At 48.6% G+C, this 18,531-nt stretch overlaps 1 protein-coding gene across 1 annotated transcript; it reads right to left on the reverse strand.

Annotated features, from left to right (window-relative positions):
* ACBD3 (acyl-CoA binding domain containing 3) lies at window positions 1-17,947 on the reverse strand. Its single transcript, XM_075267236.1, has 8 exons — window positions 17,677-17,947; window positions 7,860-8,001; window positions 6,970-7,110; window positions 4,887-5,045; window positions 3,647-3,821; window positions 2,900-3,101; window positions 2,427-2,711; window positions 1-1,884 (listed from the first exon to the last, which is right to left on the reverse strand). The coding sequence occupies exons 1-8, from the start codon at window positions 17,894-17,896 to the stop codon at window positions 1,673-1,675; spliced, it is 1,536 nt and encodes a 511-aa protein (XP_075123337.1). The 5' UTR covers window positions 17,897-17,947; the 3' UTR covers window positions 1-1,672.
* Between the last annotated feature and the right edge of the window lie 584 nt (window positions 17,948-18,531).

Below are 18,531 nucleotides of genomic sequence, written 5' to 3' on the forward strand. Positions count from 1 at the left end.
GTATTGTAGCTCAGGCCTGCAATACCACATATGACCTGCAGACGGGGGTGGCAGTGTTTTTCAACTCTCGTCTACCCGTTTCCTTCCATTCAAGCGTTTCCCTATAACTTCCATCCTTTTCTGGGCCTTGCTATCCCTATCGTCCATGTAGCAGAGGCCATATTGGCGTCATCCAACTCATCGGACGTGATATACAAAAGCAACACAACAGCAATGAAATAAATGTATTAGTGCAAGTCGATCAGGTAAAAGTCAGAATTCAACAAGCAGTGAAGACCATCCAGTCTGCTGAACTACAACGCCCAACCGTCAGGGGTATGCTGGGAGTTGTAGTTTTGTAACAGCTGTAGGCCACTGCACCGAGACTAAACCCTACCAATGACAAGGCATACTGCAGTTCACCAGACAGCATTTAACAGGTTAAAGAGAACCTCTCAACACTTCTCTGCATCCCATAATAGCCCATCCTCCACTGATTTCGGCAGAGTTGGAATTTTTTCTCTAGCCCTCACCCTCCCTGAGCAATCACCTTAATGATAACTAAACTCCCTAAGTTCAAGAGGGTGGAACCGGGCAGGAGCTGGCAAATGGGCGTGACTCAGAGCACCAATGAGAGGTGGATCGTGTCAGCTCTGAGTCACATCAACTTACCTCCTCCTGCTTGACTCCACCCTTTAGTTATTTCCAGAGTCAAAACTAACAGCACTGATTGCTCAGGAACGGTGAGGGCTAGAGGAAAAAAAAATCCAACTGTGCCAGAATCAGTGGGGTGGCGGCTATTAAAGGATGTAACGAGCTTGAGGTGGTGAAAGTTTCTCCTTGCAAATATATCAAACTCCAGTCACATCCAGAGCTGCATTCAAAATCCTGTCAGTTTCCTATTAGCTTTGTGAGCCTCACCCCCCTGCTGCGCTGCGTTGTGGGAGGTGTAGTGTTTCCACCAGACACTGTAGAGGACACAGCACAGATTATTCCATATGATTATTATTATTATAAACCATTTTTCACATTCTTACATATTTTACATGGTACAAGATCATCCGGACAAATCTGATGAGAGAACAGATAAGAAACTTCCACCCTAGCCCTGCTATCCCCAGTGGTGCGCGCCCGCTGCGGCTGATACCAGAGAGGTAACAGCTCACTTCTGTTTTCCTCTGACCCATCCATAGTGAGTTTGTGATGACGCTGAGCTATCTGCGCGCGCTACAGAATAGCAGAGACCACTGCACACGCCATACCTGCCAGGCTTGGGAACACATGACCTTTTACCAGTCTTGAGGGGGCGCTCAACCCCCTCCCCGGTCCCCGACAACAGATGAGGCCCCTCGTGACGCCTTCCATGCACAATCGTCTTCTAAACAGATCATGAAATGCCCACGAGGGCGCACTTAAAAAATAATAATTAAAAATTCCATACAGATGTGAAAAAAAAACCAAACAAAACAAAACCAAAAAGGTGCGGACGCAGCCATGTTGTTTAACGCCTGTCACTGTCACGACACTGAAAGGGTTAAATTACAGCGCGCCCGAACTAGTGTTGCGCCGTCAGCCGCGACATGACGGGAGAAGGAGAGGAGACAACACTGATTGAAAAGGATCTGGCAGGCGTGATCGACTCGCTGCCCTGGCCCCTCCCACCGATCTCTGACCCCGCCCCCTTCCCGCTCCTTTATCTAGTATAGTACACTCTGTAGTACACAGATTTTGAACGCCACAAGGAGTAAGAGTTGTCAAATTTGAGCAGGTAGACCCCCCGGCCGGGGTACTGGTGGCTGCCGGCGTACACCTCCTCGTGACAATCCCGCCGGTAGACTGGCACAATCTCATCCAGCTGAGGCTTGTTGGCGTTCTTTTTGGCTTTCTCTTCATTGTTGGGGTTCTCTGTAATAAATTAGAGTTAGAAATTATTTTCGGAGATAGGTCGGGGGACACCCCCATGGTCAAGAATGGAGATATGAGAGGTAATTGGGCAATTTGCTGCATTTTCCAAGATGTTCCTTTATCAGATACTGAATCAATGATGAGCAAGGGGCGGGGCCTAGTATGTGGGTGGGGGGAGGCAGCTCCTGCTGCAGCCAGTCTAAGATCTTACATCAACACAAAGAAATAATCACTCTTGTAATCGGAGACTAAATAAAATCAGACGGGGTGTCCAGAATTGTACAAAAACAGCGCCACCCCTGACCACAGGATGTACGTGGTACTGCACTCCAGCCTCATTCACTACAATGACGCTAAGTTGCCATACCAGACACAACCTAGGGATGGGTTGCAATAGCTGGACATTTATAAATACTGCCTTTGACAGTCGGTCTCTAATATAAAAGAGACCTCAGCAGGGTGGCGGACCCCCCCAGAACAGGGGGCGGGGCCATGCAGATACTCATATCATTAGGTTACATGACTTTATACAAACAGCGCACCTTCATCCTCCTCCTCGTCCTCGCTGGACTCGCTGACGTGCACGCTCACCGCCGTGTTTGGGGAGTCTGTCCATTCAAAGTAAACCCCAAAACCAATGTCAAAGTTATCTGTGGCAAACTCCCAGAAAAGATAGGAGCCCTCCTCGTGTGTGGGGACCCGCACCGTGACCACCTCTCCTCTACCCACGGTGATGACAGAGTCGGCGTCCTGACGGATCTTCTCTTTGAAGTCTTTTATCTGAGGTCTTGTCCACATGGAAGGCGCGGCGATGACCGGCGTGGACTCTGCAGAGACAGAAGTGGAAGGTAATGGAGGGCAATGAAAAAAGGTAAACCTGTACCCCCTGCACCGATAGGGCATTATAATGGGATCAGTGCCCACACGGCCCATGACTATCTTCAAGTGCCTAGGACTGGTCACATGACCTGAGGACATATAGACACAACCATATACTGGTCTCTTTAGGCCGCACCTTTAGGTCCATTCTCCAGCAGGTCTTCTAGCGGGTCGGCCTCCAGCTCGGTCTCAGTGCTGTCTATGTGTGGGTGGGTTTGTCCATTGACTGAGGGGGGCTCTCCGGAGCCAGTGATGCTTCCCTGGGTCATCTTGGCAGGAGAATTTACCGGGGAGCTGGTTCCTGCTGACAGCGCCTCTTGTTGCTTCTGTAAGGCAGCCTATAGGGGAGGACACCAGATAATGTATGTATGGAGGACGGTATAGTCTGAGCTTATGGCCGACAGAGCTGCGTATACAGCATGAGCATCATATACGGACTAACACAGACAATACAACCAGGCCTCCTAATCACCAGCTTTAGGCTACAACCTAGACCAAGTGTAGTAGATGGTATAAGCCTCCATATGTGGGGGCACTATAATAATGACTATAGTGTTGACTGATGACTTACCCTTAGGATAGGCCATCAATTCAAGAATTTTGAGGGTCAGACACCCGGGAGCCCTGGGGGGAGGATCAGGTGTTTGAAGGGGCAGTGGTGATCCCTGAGCGTGATTGATCACACGGCCCGATTGCAGCTCGGTCCCACCAGAGTGAGTGTACTGAGCTGTAATACAAGGCACAGCCACTATACAATGGATAGCGCTAGGCTCATTAAATAGTTAGGAGGTCACGTGGCTCACCCAATCATTACAGCCCCTGTAAACAGCTGATCAGCCGGGAGCCCAGATATGGCATGTTGTGGCGCTGCGCCAGGACCTACCTGCTGCTGGGCGAGCTGCACTTGGTAGAGCTGCTGCATGTACTGCTGGTAATGCTGCTCCTGCAGTTGTCGGATCAGGATCTGCTGCTGCTCGAAGTTCCCGGGATACTGCTGTGCTGCGTACTGCTGAAACTGCACCGCGGTCTGCGAGTTCAGGGCGGCCATGATCTGCTGCCTGCAGGACAAAGTGGATGGGACAAGATTGTCAGACATGAGAAAACACAAAGTCCTGCTCGTGTGCCCCCTGCTGTGCTGTGCGCCCCTCCGGGGATTCAGCGGGCAGAGCTTCAGAAGGTTTTAGGAATTTCCCATTGACATGAATGTGGCTGCAATGCTACAAGTGGCCCGGCTCAGGACCCTCCGTCACCCCATGTGACATGTCAGGGACTACAGACTGGGTGGCAGAGACTTTCTGCTATGGATTCATTATGCCCTAGTGCCCACCCTTTGCAATTCAGTGTCTGGACCTTTCTCCTGCTCTCAACACTACAGAGTTTGGCCTGGAACTGGGCGTCTGCGTCCTGGGGAATTATGGAGGTGACTGTAGCCTGTTCTCCTGGGCAAATGTTATCAGAAAACCTTATTTCCTTTGAAGTCTGGCTTAGGGACGCCACGGTCTGGGTTTTGTGTTGTGTTCTTTCAGTACACAACTCCAGGATGCCACCTGCTGGGATATTCAGGTTAGTACTGGGATGCTAATGGAGCTAGGCATGAGACAGAGCAGCCCTGACACATCCCTGAAGCTAAACAGGCACCAGTGCCACAAGGTGTATGAGGAGTGCGAACAGGTGATAACTCACCAGGGCAGAACACATGACTGGAAAATACATAGCTGGGGGGGGGGGGGGGGACTTTTATATTACTGATCTATACTTAGGACAGATCATCAACATCAGATCGTGGGGTCCGACTGATCAGCTGGTTGAGTAGGTCTTCAGTAAGTACCAATCACAGCACTGTACATACCGTAGGGGCTGTGCTTATTATTGCTGCTCAGTCCTTTTCATTTGAGTGAGACTGAACTGCTGCTGTATCATGTGATGGATCAATATGATGCCAGGGAGGAAACTGCGGCACTTGCTAGCATTGTGGCCTTTTCAAACCTCTGATCAGTGGGGGTCCTGGCTGTCTGACATCACACATTGATGACCTATCCTAAAGACGGGCCATTATCATGCAAATCCCGGACAACCCCTTTAAGGGCGTCCTATTATAGAGGTCTCCTGATGGGAGTACTTACTTCTGCTGCTCCATTCGAAACCTTTCATCCTCCGCCCGCATCCTCTCCTCCTCTTCCCTCCTCAGCCTCTCCTCCTCTTCTTTCCTCCGCTTCTCCTCTTCTCGGAGCTGTCTCTGTCGCTCCTCTTCTTCCCGCTTTCTCCGTTCCTCCTCTTCTCTCCTGTAAAGGCAGCACATGATGCTTTACACTGCAGGCTGTGAGCGGTCACCCACTACCCCCTGGGTAATACATATTGCCTAGTCTTCAGCTCTACTGCATCAGGACAGGGCTATGGTCAGTAACTGCAGCTTATCTGCACTGGTTATGGTCTATCCCTCATGCTTTACACTGCAGGTTGGTTTCTTTGCAGTGAGAACATATCATTGCTCCTGTACTGCTACAATACAAAGTTGGTTTTACATTCAGCAGCCTGATCGAGCTGGGTGAAAGTCCTTGGAAAACTATCACGATGGCCATGTTTCTTGTCACCCATCTTTTCCAGAAAGGGAACTGATTTTTTCTTTCATAAAGTAAACCGCAAATGTTTCTGTTACATCTGACATTACAGGGTGTCCAGGGTTAGAAAAACATGGCGCTGAATTTCTGAAACAGCGCCACAATGGTCATGGGTGAAGTCTGGTATTGAAGCTCAGATGTGATGAAGTGAATGCGGCTGCAATTATTAACCCTGGGAAACCTCTTTTAATTAATAGCCGCCCCTCCACTGATTCTGGAGTTGGAATTGAGTAATCACTGCTGTTAGTTTTGGTGCCTGACATGATAATTAGACTCCCTAATGTCAAGTGGGTGGTGTCAGGCAGGCAATGGGGTGTGACTCAGAACACCTGACACCACCCGGTCAGTTCAGATGACCCCCTAACGCAAACCACAGCACCTAAGTTGCTGACCATATGTTATCAAAGTGGGGGCAACACGATGGCTCAGTGGTTAGCACTGTAGCCTTGCAGCGCTGGAGTCCTGGGTTCTAATCCTGCCAGGAACAACATCTGCAAGGAGTTTGTATGTTCTCCCCGTGTTTACATGGATTTCCTCCCATTCTAAAAATGTTACTGGTGTCAGGATAAATGTGATAGATTGCTAAAGGGTTAAAATGTACTGGAGATCTGTGCCAGGAGTATTTACCTGAGCCATAAATACACAATCTGTAATAAAGTGATATTTTCTGGAGGGTTTTTTGCAATTATGCTAAGGGGTTAAAAGGATGAAAAGAGCAAATCAATGCCAGTAACTGTATAGTAAGATATATATATATATATTATATATATATATATATATAAATATATATATATTATGTAGGAGCTGATATCAAAGCCTGCAGGGGATCAATCACCACCACAGGGAATAGGACTATTTCAGTCGCTGTATTCTTACGCCCCCTGGGGGCCATCGCTCTGAGGTTACGCTGCTGCACAGGAGATCCTCATTACATAAAATCATCATAGCATGGCTCAGTTCACATTAGCGTATGTATTCCGTCCGGTTGGAGTCTGCACGGAGAACTAACCCCCCCCCCGCCCGCGCATTATAGTCTATGGGGTCCTTGTGCTTTTGCAGCACAGCGCTTACAATTGCGATTGTCTTCTGTCCGGGGGGGGGGGCGGGGGGTGTCTCCATGCAGACTCCAACCGGATGGAATACATACGCTAATGTGAACCAGGGGTGACGCGAACCGATCCTGACACTGGCTGCTGGCATTATCCCTCTAGTCTGGCAAGGTCACCATTATCAGATCAGCAGGGGTAACCTCAGCCAATCGGCACTTTGAAGAGGTTGGGCCATTTGGGTGAGCGCTGCTTCCTCTTTTCAAGACAGTGATGTCACATTTATCAGTCACATGATCTGTCTACAACTCAGCCCCATTCAAATGAATAGGAATGAGCTGCAATACCAAGTGCAGCCACTATACAATGTGCGGCGCTGTGCTTGGTAAGCAGTGGAGAGGCCGCAGTGGTCGTCCAAATGCCAGCTGATGTGTGGGGGTGTCATGTGTCAGACCCCCACCAGTCTGCTACTGATGACCAATCCTTCTGATAGGTCACCAATAACATCCCTTTAAATGACGGGTCCTATAGGGGGTCATTACCTTTTCCTCTCTTGCTCCTCTTTCTCTATTTTGTGAGAGGTGACATAGGTAGAGAACAGGTGGCAGCATCTATTCAGGAGGGTAACAAACTCCGTCATGGCGTCTTGTTTGCTCATGTTTCCCAAGGCGGCCCATTCTTTCCTGGCAGGAGAAAGACACGATGTGAACATTGCTTAAAGGGATTGCTCAGACGTATGTCAACACAGCTTAAAGGGGTTGGCCACTTTCAGACCAATATTGACAAACAAATGTACAATAAAAAGCTATACAATCTTCCAATATACTTTCTGTATCAATTCCTCACGGTTTTCTAGATTTCGGCTTGCTGTTGTTCATTCTGTTACTTCTAGTGGCTAAAAGTCTGACCATGGTCATGTGATTTACGGTCCATGGTCATGTGATTTACGGTCCATGGTCATGTGATTTTCGGTCCATGGTCATGTGATTTACGGTCCATGGTCATGTGATTTACGGTCCATGGTCATGTGATTTACGGTCCATGGTCATGTGATTTACGGTCCATGGTCATGTGATGAGTGCATAAGGATAACAACACTTGTATACAGCTTCTAGGCAGAGCTATGTGCCCTCACAGACAAACAACCTCTGTGTATCCAGCTAAAGTAAGAAATAAGGCGACTCTGCAAGCAATCTTGATTAAAAACCTCTTGCCGTTTTGTGTACACAGCCCCTATGCAGAGCTACAAACAGAAACAGTGTAGTCTGGTCCAGCAACTGTGAGTTACTCTCTTCCATTTGTCTTCTTTCTGTATCAAGATGAAGGGACAGGTGGAGGGTGTAATATGTGACCGCAGGATCAGACTACACAGTGTGTGTTTGTAGTCTTTTACCATGGAGACCTACACAGAAGATGACGATTGTAACATTACCTTCTATCATTGCCGAGGACATCGAAGAAGCCGACCTCGGGGCAGGTGTCGGGGTTGTACGGCCCCAGGAGAACCTGTTTGTGCAGAGCCACCAGCTTCAGCTTCTCTTCGTAGGTCGGGTGGAAAGCCTTCCCGTCCTTCTCTGCGAAATGGCGACAAAGACACATCAGTCGTTACAATGGTCAGGTCACGCGTTTCTCCTGGACAGAAGTGGTGCCAGAAGGATGGCGCAGCTGCTTTTACACCCCCTGGGGCATTTACTATTGGCTGTGCAGAATTGAGGATTTTCGGAGGTCAGCTCAAGAGTCAGTCGTGCAGTTTCTCATTCTCTTCTGTAGGATTCTGCTGCAATACACACAGCACGCATAAATGTGCACCGGGCCCAATGCACCTCGCTATACGTCTACTATTACATGTAGACTCTGCACCGCCAAAGCATGCTAGACTGCAACAAACCTAACATGGCTGCCTGCATCATGTGAACACAGCCTAAAGCACATGCCCCGCAGACCAGCGTCACCTTCCTACCTGTCAATATAACACAACAGACTACAACTACTGGCCTATTAGGTCACATGACAGAGAAGAGGGGGATGGGTCCTCCTGATACGTTATACTGCGCCCCCTCCAGGCCGGCAGAGAAGGGGAAGGAATTCACATAAGACAGGCAGGAGCTCTCTGCAAAACCCAAGTACATATGTGCATGTAGTGTATATATATTTAGGTGTGTGCATATACGATGTATATATATAGGTGTGTGCATATAGCGTATGTGTCTATCAGAGAGCTCATATAGCATGCAAGTATACATATAGCATGTGTCTAGAGGTGTGTACATGTAGTGTATGTCTACATGAGTATATACTGTATGTGCATGCAGTAATGTATATACGTGTACTATATGTGTACACACGAGTTGCGCTCAGTTTTCAGCCATATTATTACACTGTTACGCTCAGCACCATCGGCCATCTTGCCTATATCCCCTTGATCCCCCCAATCACCGCTGAGCGCCCCTGCAGTCCTATGTAAAACCACATCACATATAGTGATCTAACCCGGCTCTGCTACATCTGACACTCGTCATAGTTACTCGGCCGTATATCAGGGATCAGGATGTGTTATCTGTATCAGAGAAACATTTGCAGGAGAGATCGCGACCAAGACGAGTCATGTGACCAGGGCTGGCGGCGGCCGGCTCAGTGTATATTAAGCAGGGAGCGATAATGTGACCTCAGAGCAGTCAGTTTGTTCCTCCAGGGCAAACAGAATCCTTGTTTCATCACGGACGTCTTAATTACTTTCTGACCCCTGAAAATTCATTACTTGGAAGAGCAATAACAATAATAAACGTGATTGGCCGGGAACATAATGTCACCGCACATGGATGGGTCATGGCCATGGTCGCCTCTACCTAGTGAAAGGGTCACATATTAAAGGGGACACCCAAATTTATGTTAAAATATAGACACCATCTTTCACCCTTTAGTAGCCTCTCCTCTGCTGATTCTGGCACAGTTGGAATTATTTCTCTAGCCCCCGCCATTCCTGAGTAACCACTGCAGTTAGTTTCGGTGCATGCTTTCTACTATCTGGTGGGCGGTCCTTGGCTACAGCACAAAGATAGGCACCGCCCACCAGACAGCAGGGAGCGTATGCGTGCTGAAACTAACATCAAGGATAACTTGAGAACGGTGGGGGCTAGAGAAGAAATTCCAAATGAACCAAAATCAGTGACCAAACATCTACTGAAAGATACAAAGAGTTGGAGTTGGTGAAAGATCCCTTTTAGGTCCAATGTGTGGAAACGCAGCAACAAAGTAATTGTAACCCATCAGAGATGTCCATGGTTTTATATCACAGCAAAATTCTAGAGAACAAGCTGAAGAGACGTCACTGAGAGGAAGAGGATTTATAGAACTTAACAAAAACCTTTCCTGAAAACAAACACTCCGATGTCGCATTTATATTCATCACATCCAGACAGGAGAACACTAACCGTGACTAACCCCTCCCAACACAACCACGACCACCACACGTACACAACACTACAACTAGTGATCAAAAGCAAAATGTCCCTTTACACCACATGACAGAAAATTAACTCTGCCAGGCAGAGCAATAGAGTCCCGAGTGATGGTAATCCATGTATAGTCAGCAGGATAGGGTGGTACTAAATGAACAAACGCAAAGAAATTGGAAGGCCATAGTATTACCGTCATATTCTAAGAGGACAATATTATAGTAGTTATATTCTTGTAAATAGGAGTAGTATTATAGTAGTTATATTCTTGTACATAGGAGGTAGTATTATAGTAGTTATATTCTTGTACATAGGGAGCAGTATTATAGTAGTTATATTCTTGTACATAGGGAGCAGTATTATAGTAGTTATATTCTTGTACATAGGGAGCAGTATTATAGTAGTTATATTCTTGTACATAGGGGGCAGTATTATAGTAGTTATATTCTTGTACATAGGAGTAGTATTATAGTAGTTATATTCTTGTACATAGGAGTAGTATTATAGTAGTTATATTCTTGTACATAGGAGCAGTATTATAGTAGTTATATTCTTGTACATAGGAGGTAGTATTATAGTAGTTATATTCTTGTACATAGGAGTAGTATTATAGTAGTTATATTCTTGTACATAGGGGGCAGTATTATAGTAGTTATATTCTTGTACATAGGAGTAGTATTATAGTAGTTATATTCTTGTACATAGGAGGTAGTATTATAGTAGTTATATTCTTGTACATAGGAGGTAGTATTATAGTAGTTATATTCTTGTACATAGGAGTAGTATTATAGTAGTTATATTCTTGTACATAGGAGTAGTATTATAGTAGTTATATTCTTGTACATAGGAGGTAGTATTATAGTAGTTATATTCTTGTACATAGGAGCAGTATTATAGTAGTTATATTCTTGTACATAGGAGGTAGTATTATAGTAGTTATATTCTTGTACATAGGAGTAGTATTATAGTAGTTATATTCTTGTACATAGGAGGTAGTATTATAGTAGTTATATTCTTGTACATAGGAGCAGTATTATAGTAGTTATATTCTTGTACATAGGAGCAGTATTATAGTAGTTATATTCTTGTACATAGGAGTAGTATTATAGCAGTTATATTCTTGTACATAGGAGCAGTATTATAGCAGTTATATTCTTGTACATAGGAGCAGTATTATAGTAGTTATATTCTTGTACATAGGAGGTAGTATTATAGTAGTTATATTCTTGTACATAGGAGCAGTATTATAGTAGTTATATTCTTGTACATAGGAGTAGTATTATAGTAGTTATATTCTTGTACATAGGAGGTAGTATTATAGTAGTTATATTCTTGTACATAGGAGCAGTATTATAGTAGTTATATTCTTGTACATAGGAGTAGTATTATAGTAGTTATATTCTTGTACATAGGGGCAGTATTATAGTAGTTATATTCTTGTACATAGGGGCAGTATTATAGTAGTTATATTCTTGTACATAGGAGGTAGTATTATAGTAGTTATATTCTTGTACATAGGAGGTAGTATTATAGTAGTTATATTCTTGTACATAGGGGGCAGTATTATATGACATGCAGCATGTCACAGGCAAACACCAGCCCACTGCAGGTAGTGGCAGAATGGACCATATAGCGATAGCAGAATACACAACATACAGATTTGTTGCCTGGTCCATTATTACTATATTCGGTATATTCCATCAGATATTAGACACCTACTAGTTACACTGACATGACACATACGAGATTGCTCTGATAACTGGTTTCACCAGTTTTCCTTTAGGTTCTCAGTTATCCCTTGTTCTATTTCTGTAAATGAATTCACATTTGTTCCCGAAATCATGGAGGTCTCTGACAACTGTGGGGTGAGTTGCCCTTTAAGCAGTCTCCACTAGTGACTTGTCATTCCACTCCAGGCTTCTCGGTGTTAACACCAGCAAGACATTGAACTGCAGACACTTGTGTCATCCTATACCCGGTGCCAATGATGACCTGACGCCCGTCATGGCTCTCATCTCTCCCTATAGCCACGGCACACTGAAAAATAAATGAGTCACTCTCTCCTGCGAGACGACATCTTGTAACCTCGCTGTATCGCTGGGAATTCAGGATGAGTCTGCTCAGGAGAGTAACCTGCTGCAAAGCTCAATCCAGGTAAAGGAGACGGTGATACAAGGTATCTAAGCACATGATATGTAATATAGCGACCAGGTGAACACATGGCAGTATTACATCACCAGGACAGTGGGCTGACAACCCCGGAGAAGGCCGCAGTGGAGGTCCTATGGGTTGTCAAGAAGCCAGATAAAAACAAATAATTGACATTACAATTCACCAGTAGTCACAGCAGAGCGGACCCCACTATCCAGTAGTCACAGCACAGAGGACCCCACTATCCAGTAGTCACAGCAGAGCGGACCCCACTATCCAGTAGTCACAGCACAGAGGACCCCACTATCCAGTAGTCACAGCACAGAGGACCCCACTATCCAGTAGTCACAGCAGAGCGGACCCCACTATCCAGTAGTCACAGCACAGCGCACCCCACTATCCAGTAGTCGCAGCAGAGCGGACCCCACTATCCAGTAGTCACAGCAGAGCGGACCCCACTATCCAGTAGTCGCAGCAGAGCGGACCCTACTATCCAGTAGTCACAGCACAGAGGACCCCACTATCCAGTAGTCACAGCACAGAGGACCCCACTATCCAGTAGTCACAGCACAGAGGACCCCACTATCCAGTAGTCACAGCACAGAGGACCCCACTATCCAGTAGTCACAGCACAGAGGACCCCACTATCCAGTAGTCACAGCACAGAGGACCCCACTATCCAGTAGTCACAGCACAGAGGACCCCACTATCCAGTAGTCACAGCACAGTGCACCCCACTATCCAGTAGTCACAGCAGAGCGGACCCCACTATCCAGTAGTCACAGCAGAGCGGACCCCACTATCCAGTAGTCACAGCACAGAGGACCCCACTATCCAGTAGTCACAGCACAGTGCACCCCACTATCCAGTAGTCACAGCACAGTGCACCCCACTATCCAGTAGTCACAGCACAGTGCACCCCACTATCCAGTAGTCACAGCAGAGCGGACCCCACTATCCAGTAGTCACAGCACAGCGCACCCCACTATCCAGTAGTCACAGCAGAGGTGACCCCACTATCCAGTAGTCGCAGCAGAGCGGACCCCACTATCCAGTAGTCACAGCAGAGGGGACCCCACTATCCAGTAGTCACAGCAGAATGGACCCCACTATCCAGTAGTCACAGCAGAGGGGACCCCACTATCCAGTAGTCACAGCAGAACAGACCCCACTATCCAGTAGTCACAGCAGAGGGGACCCCACTATCCAGTAGTCACAGCACAGAGGACCCCACTATCCAGTAGTCACAGCACAGAGGACCCCACTATCCAGTAGTCACAGCACAGCGCACCCCACTATCCAGTAGTTGCAGCAGAGCGGACCCCACTATCCAGTAGTCACAGCAGAGGGGGCCCCACTATCCAGTAGTCACAGCAGAGGGGACCCCACTATCCAGTAGTCACAGCAGAGGGGACCCCACTATCCAGTAGTTGCAGCAGAGCGGACCCCACTATCCAGTAGTCACAGCAGAGGGGGCCCCACTATCCAGTAGTCACAGCAGAACAGACCCCACTATCCAGTAGTCACAGCAGAACAGACCCCACTATCCAGTAGTCGCAGCAGAACAGACCCCACTATCCAGTAGTCACAGCAGAACAGACCCCACTATCCAGTAGTCGCAGCAGAACAGACCCCACTATCCAGTAGTCACAGCAGAGGGGACCCCACTATCCAGTAGTCACAGCACAGCGCACCCCACTATCCAGTAGTTGCAGCAGAGCGGACCCCACTATCCAGTAGTCACAGCAGAGGGGGCCCCACTATCCAGTAGTCACAGCAGAACAGACCCCACTATCCAGTAGTCACAGCAGAGGGGGCCCCACTATCCAGTAGTCACAGCAGAGGGGACCCCACTATCCAGTAGTCACAGCAGAGGGGACCCCACTATCCAGTAGTCACAGCAGAACGGACCCCACTATCCAGTAGTCACAGCAGAGGGGACCCCACTATCCAGTAGTCACAGCAGAGGGGACCCCACTATCCAGTAGTCACAGCAGAACAGACCCCACTATCCAGTAGTCACAGCAGAACAGACCCCACTATCCAGTAGTCACAGCAGAACAGACCCCACTATCCAGTAGTCACAGCAGAACAGACCCCACTATCCAGTAGTCGCAGCAGAGCGCACCCCCCAGTTTCCTAGTCATCATAGCAGCCGCCACTCTCTCAGCATTTGGTCAGTGACAGCTATCAGCTCTATATATTTGGTACCAGGCAGATGCACAAAGCCACCGAAATCATTAGGGACAAAACCTAACCAATAGGTCTGATATTCTGGTCACCACGGCAACCTGCGTATCATTATAGGGGGAAATATCCCCCCACATCAGACCTCCCCCCTATATAACCGCTCCCCCAGCTGTCCGCCACAACCACTCCAGCTGGACTCTGTATGTAGGTTACTGGATAATAGAATGAAAGACGAGAAGAAGAGAAATATCCCCCAGGACAGATCTGAGGAGAGGCCGACCCTCAGTCTAACAGGCTGCAGTCACTGGTGCCCAGGAAGACGCCGCTGTGCACGCTGCTCCGCAACTAGGTTAATGAGATGTAAAATAAATTCTGCCACATAAGAATCCGGGAACCGTCCACTTATCACATGGGGAAAATTATTGTAGGAGCTACTACAGCAAGTATCAGAGCCAGAACAGAGGAATCACATTATTTACCCTGTAGTATACTCCAGAGCTGCGCTCACTGTGTACATACATTACATTACTTATCCTGTACTGATCCTGAGTTACATCCTGTATTATACTGCAGAGCTGCGCTCACTATTCTGCTGGTACAGTCACTGTGTACATACATTACATTACTTATCCTGTACTGATCCTGAGTTACATCCTGTATTATACTGCAGAGCTGCGCTCACTATTCTGCTGGTACAGTCACTGTGTACATACATTACATTACTTATCCTGTACTGATCCTGAGTTACATCCTGTATTATACTCCAGAGCTGCGCTCACTATTCTGCTGGTGCAGTCACTGTGTACATACATTACATTACTTATCCTGTACTGATCCTGAGTTACATCCTGTATTATACTGCAGAGCTGCGCTCACTATTCTGCTGGTACAGTCACTGTGTACATACATTACATTACTTATCCTGTACTGATCCTGAGTTACATCCTGTATTATACTCCAGAGCTGCGCTCACTATTCTGCTGGTGCAGTCACTGTGTACATACATTACATTACTTATCCTGTATTATACTCCAGAGCTGCGCTCACTGTGTACATACATTACATTACTTATCCTGTACTGATCCTGAGTTACATCCTGTATTATACTCCAGAGCTGCGCTCACTATTCTGCTGGTGCAGTCACTGTGTACATACATTACATTACTTATCCTGTATTATACTCCAGAGCTGCGCTCACTGTGTACATACATTACATTACTTATCCTGTACTGATCCTGAGTTACATCCTGTATTATACTCCAGAGCTGCGCTCACTATTCTGCTGGTACAGTCACTGTGTACATACATTACATTACTTATCCTGTACTGATCCTGAGTTATATCCTGTATTATACTCCAGAGCTGCGCTCACTATTCTGCAATTATTCAGCTGGTTGTCTCATCATAAGAACTTATGATATATTGATTGGTCCAGCCATGATTAGATGGCCGCGGTGCTAGTTAAGCAGACTTCCCTGTAGTAGTCCATCCAATGGGCCACCAAAAATTAATAGAGGAATGCTAAATGGCGCTGCAGCGGTTGTGTGTTTCAGCAGCCAGCAGGTCTCCCATGGGACAGACCATTAACCCAGCAACATGACATCAGTGTGCTCCTTTATAAAACACCCCTTCCCCATACTGTTCTGCACGAGTGTCAGTCTATACTGCATCTCTGGCATTGTATTCATGAAACAGGACTATCAGAAATGAGCAAAGGAAATTGTGAAACGATGATGTAAGATTTATGTCTACCAGAGCCTCAGACACTTGTACTAGGAGTGGAGACGCTGTTGCTCCTCCTGTCACTGATGAGGTGGCCGAGGTGTGGAGGAAGGAAGCGACACAATGAATGAGCCTGACACTACGCGCTGTCACTAGTAACAGAGAGAGACCACAACACAGCAGTGCTGAGCAGAGGGGAGGCTGCGCACAGTGGTGACGAGTTGTTCAGGCTGCAGATTCTAGATTGTACATGTATGCAGGGAGTGCGGCAGAGGGAGACACTACAACTCCCAGCATAGTCAGCCACTGGTCTATTGGCCTACTACGTGGTCTGCAATGTGTGGCTGTGCAGACCTGGAACTCCCACTCCCACCTGATAGTTGGGGATGATGGGAGTCCTTGTTTCAGTGGATCACACGTAGGGAGTCTATAATATGGGGGAGACATTGGACACCATGGAAACCGAGGTCCCAAGGGGGAGCACTGCAGGGTCAGAACCGACCACACCTAGTGGACAGTGTTTTGTGGTTGACCAGCGGGCAACACTGCAATGTCCAATGTACCAGGGGGGCAGCATCATCGGGTCCACCGTCCCAGGGAAGGGGGCAGCGTCATCGGGTCCACAGTCCCAGGGAAGGGGGCAGCGTCATCGGGTCCACCGACCCAAGGAAGGGGGCAGTGTCATCGGGTCCACCGTCCTAGGGAAGGGGCAGCGTCATCGGGTCCACCGTCCTAGGGAAGGGGGCAGTGTCATCGGGTCCACCGTCCTAGGGAAGGGGGCAGCGTCATCGGGTCCACTGTCCCAGGGAAGGGGGCAGCGTCATCGAGTCCACCGTCCTAGGGAAGGGGGCAGCGTCATCGGGTCCACCGTCCTAGGGAAGGGGGCAGCGTCATCGGGTCCACCGTCCTAGGGAAGGGGGCAGCGTCATCGGGTCCACCGTCCTAGGGAAGGGGGCAGCGTCATCGGGTCCACCGTCCTAGGGAAGGGGGCAGCGTCATCGGGTCCACTGTCCCAGGGAAGGGGGCAGCGTCATCGAGTCCACCGTCCCAGGGAAGGGGGCAGCATCATCGGGTCCACCAACCCAAGGAAGGGGGCAGCGTCATCGGGTCCACCGACCCAAGGAAGGGGGCAGCGTCATCGGGTCCACCAACCCAAGGAAGGGGGCAGCATCATCGGGTCCACGGACCCAGGGAAGGGGGCAGTGTCATCGGGTCCACGGACCCAGGGAAGGGGGCAGCGTCATCGGGTCCACGGACCCAGGGAAGGGGGCAGCGTCATCGGGTCCACCAACCCAAGGAAGGGGGCAGCGTCATCGGGTCCACCAACCCAAGGAAGGGGGCAGCATCATCGGGTCCACGGACCCAGGGAAGGGGGCAGTGTCATCGGGTCCACGGACCCAGGGAAGGGGGCAGCGTCATCGGGTCCACGGACCCAGGGAAGGGGGCAGCGTCATCGGGGAAGGAACAGGGTGTCCACCATCCTAGGGGGAAGGGACATCACAGCCACCATTTCAGTGACCACCTGTGCACCCTCCTAGGGGGCAGCACTGCTCAGTCCACTGTCCCACTATAAATGCAGAGTCCACCATCACCTTGTACCTCAGCGCAGGGTCCAGAACCCCTCAGGGCATCCCCTGCACATCCACTGTCCCGCTGGACCACAATCAGCACCACGGCCCGCGGTCAGCACCACACACTACAGCGCCCCCTAGTCACACAGGTAAATGTTACCTTTGAAGAACTTGAGGGCCAGTCCATAGAGCTCCTCCAGGCTGAAGCCCCAGCGCTGCTCCATGCTCAGGGCCTCCGTGTCATCCTGTGGCCCCAGCTCCCGGCTCTGCTCCTCAGCGTCAGGCCTGCTCTCCCCACCCGTAGGCTCCTCAGTGTCCGGGGTCAGTGTCAGGCCGTCTATGGAAACCTCCAGCCGCTCTGCGCTGCTCACCACCGCCATCCTCCCCCCGCTCACAGCGCCGGCCACGTCCCGACTTCCGGCTCTACTCACCCAGTGACGCGGGGCCGCGCACGTCACCTCCGCCGGGCAGGCAAAGCACAGAGCGCATGCGCAGACCACAAGCGTCGTGGCCGCGCAGTCTGTGCACTAATGATTGCGAGGAGAGCGAAGCGCGAGCGCCCCCTCCTGGTCACCTGGGGAATGACATAATGGTAGATTTATTTATTATTTATTAATATAATATAATTATCTCTCTAGATTATATAAATGAATTCTTGTCAGTAAATAATAATGAAGGTGTCACAGAATATCTCCAGATTGTGCCCAAAATACCTGCCAACACCATACCTCCCAACTTTTGAAGAACCGAAAGAGGCACAAAATGCCCCGCCCACTTTTGTGTTGACTCCGCCCACTCGTTAATTTTTCATGTGCCCGCACACAGTATAATCCTCCTACAGTCACCCGTAAATTATATGTCCCCTCCTCTATCTCTCCCCCAGTTTCATATACACCCTTCATCTGCCCCCAGTTTCATGTCCCTCTTCCATCTCTGCCCCCAGATTCATGTCCTCTCCATCTCTGCCCCCAGATTCATGTCCCCACATCTCTGCCCCCAGATTCATGTCCCCACA

Source organism: Leptodactylus fuscus, chromosome 3, assembly GCF_031893055.1.
Source record: "Leptodactylus fuscus isolate aLepFus1 chromosome 3, aLepFus1.hap2, whole genome shotgun sequence".
Lineage (NCBI taxonomy): Eukaryota > Metazoa > Chordata > Amphibia > Anura > Leptodactylidae > Leptodactylus > Leptodactylus fuscus.

Bases quoted from the DNA above. Each gene is read 5' to 3' on its own strand.
- ACBD3 (XM_075267236.1), bottom strand. From the start codon at position 17,896: ATGGCGGTGGTGAGCAGCGCAGAGCGGCTGGAGGTTTCCATAGACGGC. The intron at 2,712-2,899 runs GTGCGGCCTAAA...CTGTCTCTGCAG, and splicing joins GCTGGAGAATGGACCTAAAG to AGTCCACGCCGGTCATCGCC. The intron at 1,885-2,426 runs GTGCGCTGTTTG...AATTTATTACAG, and splicing joins GGACGAGGAGGAGGATGAAG to AGAACCCCAACAATGAAGAG.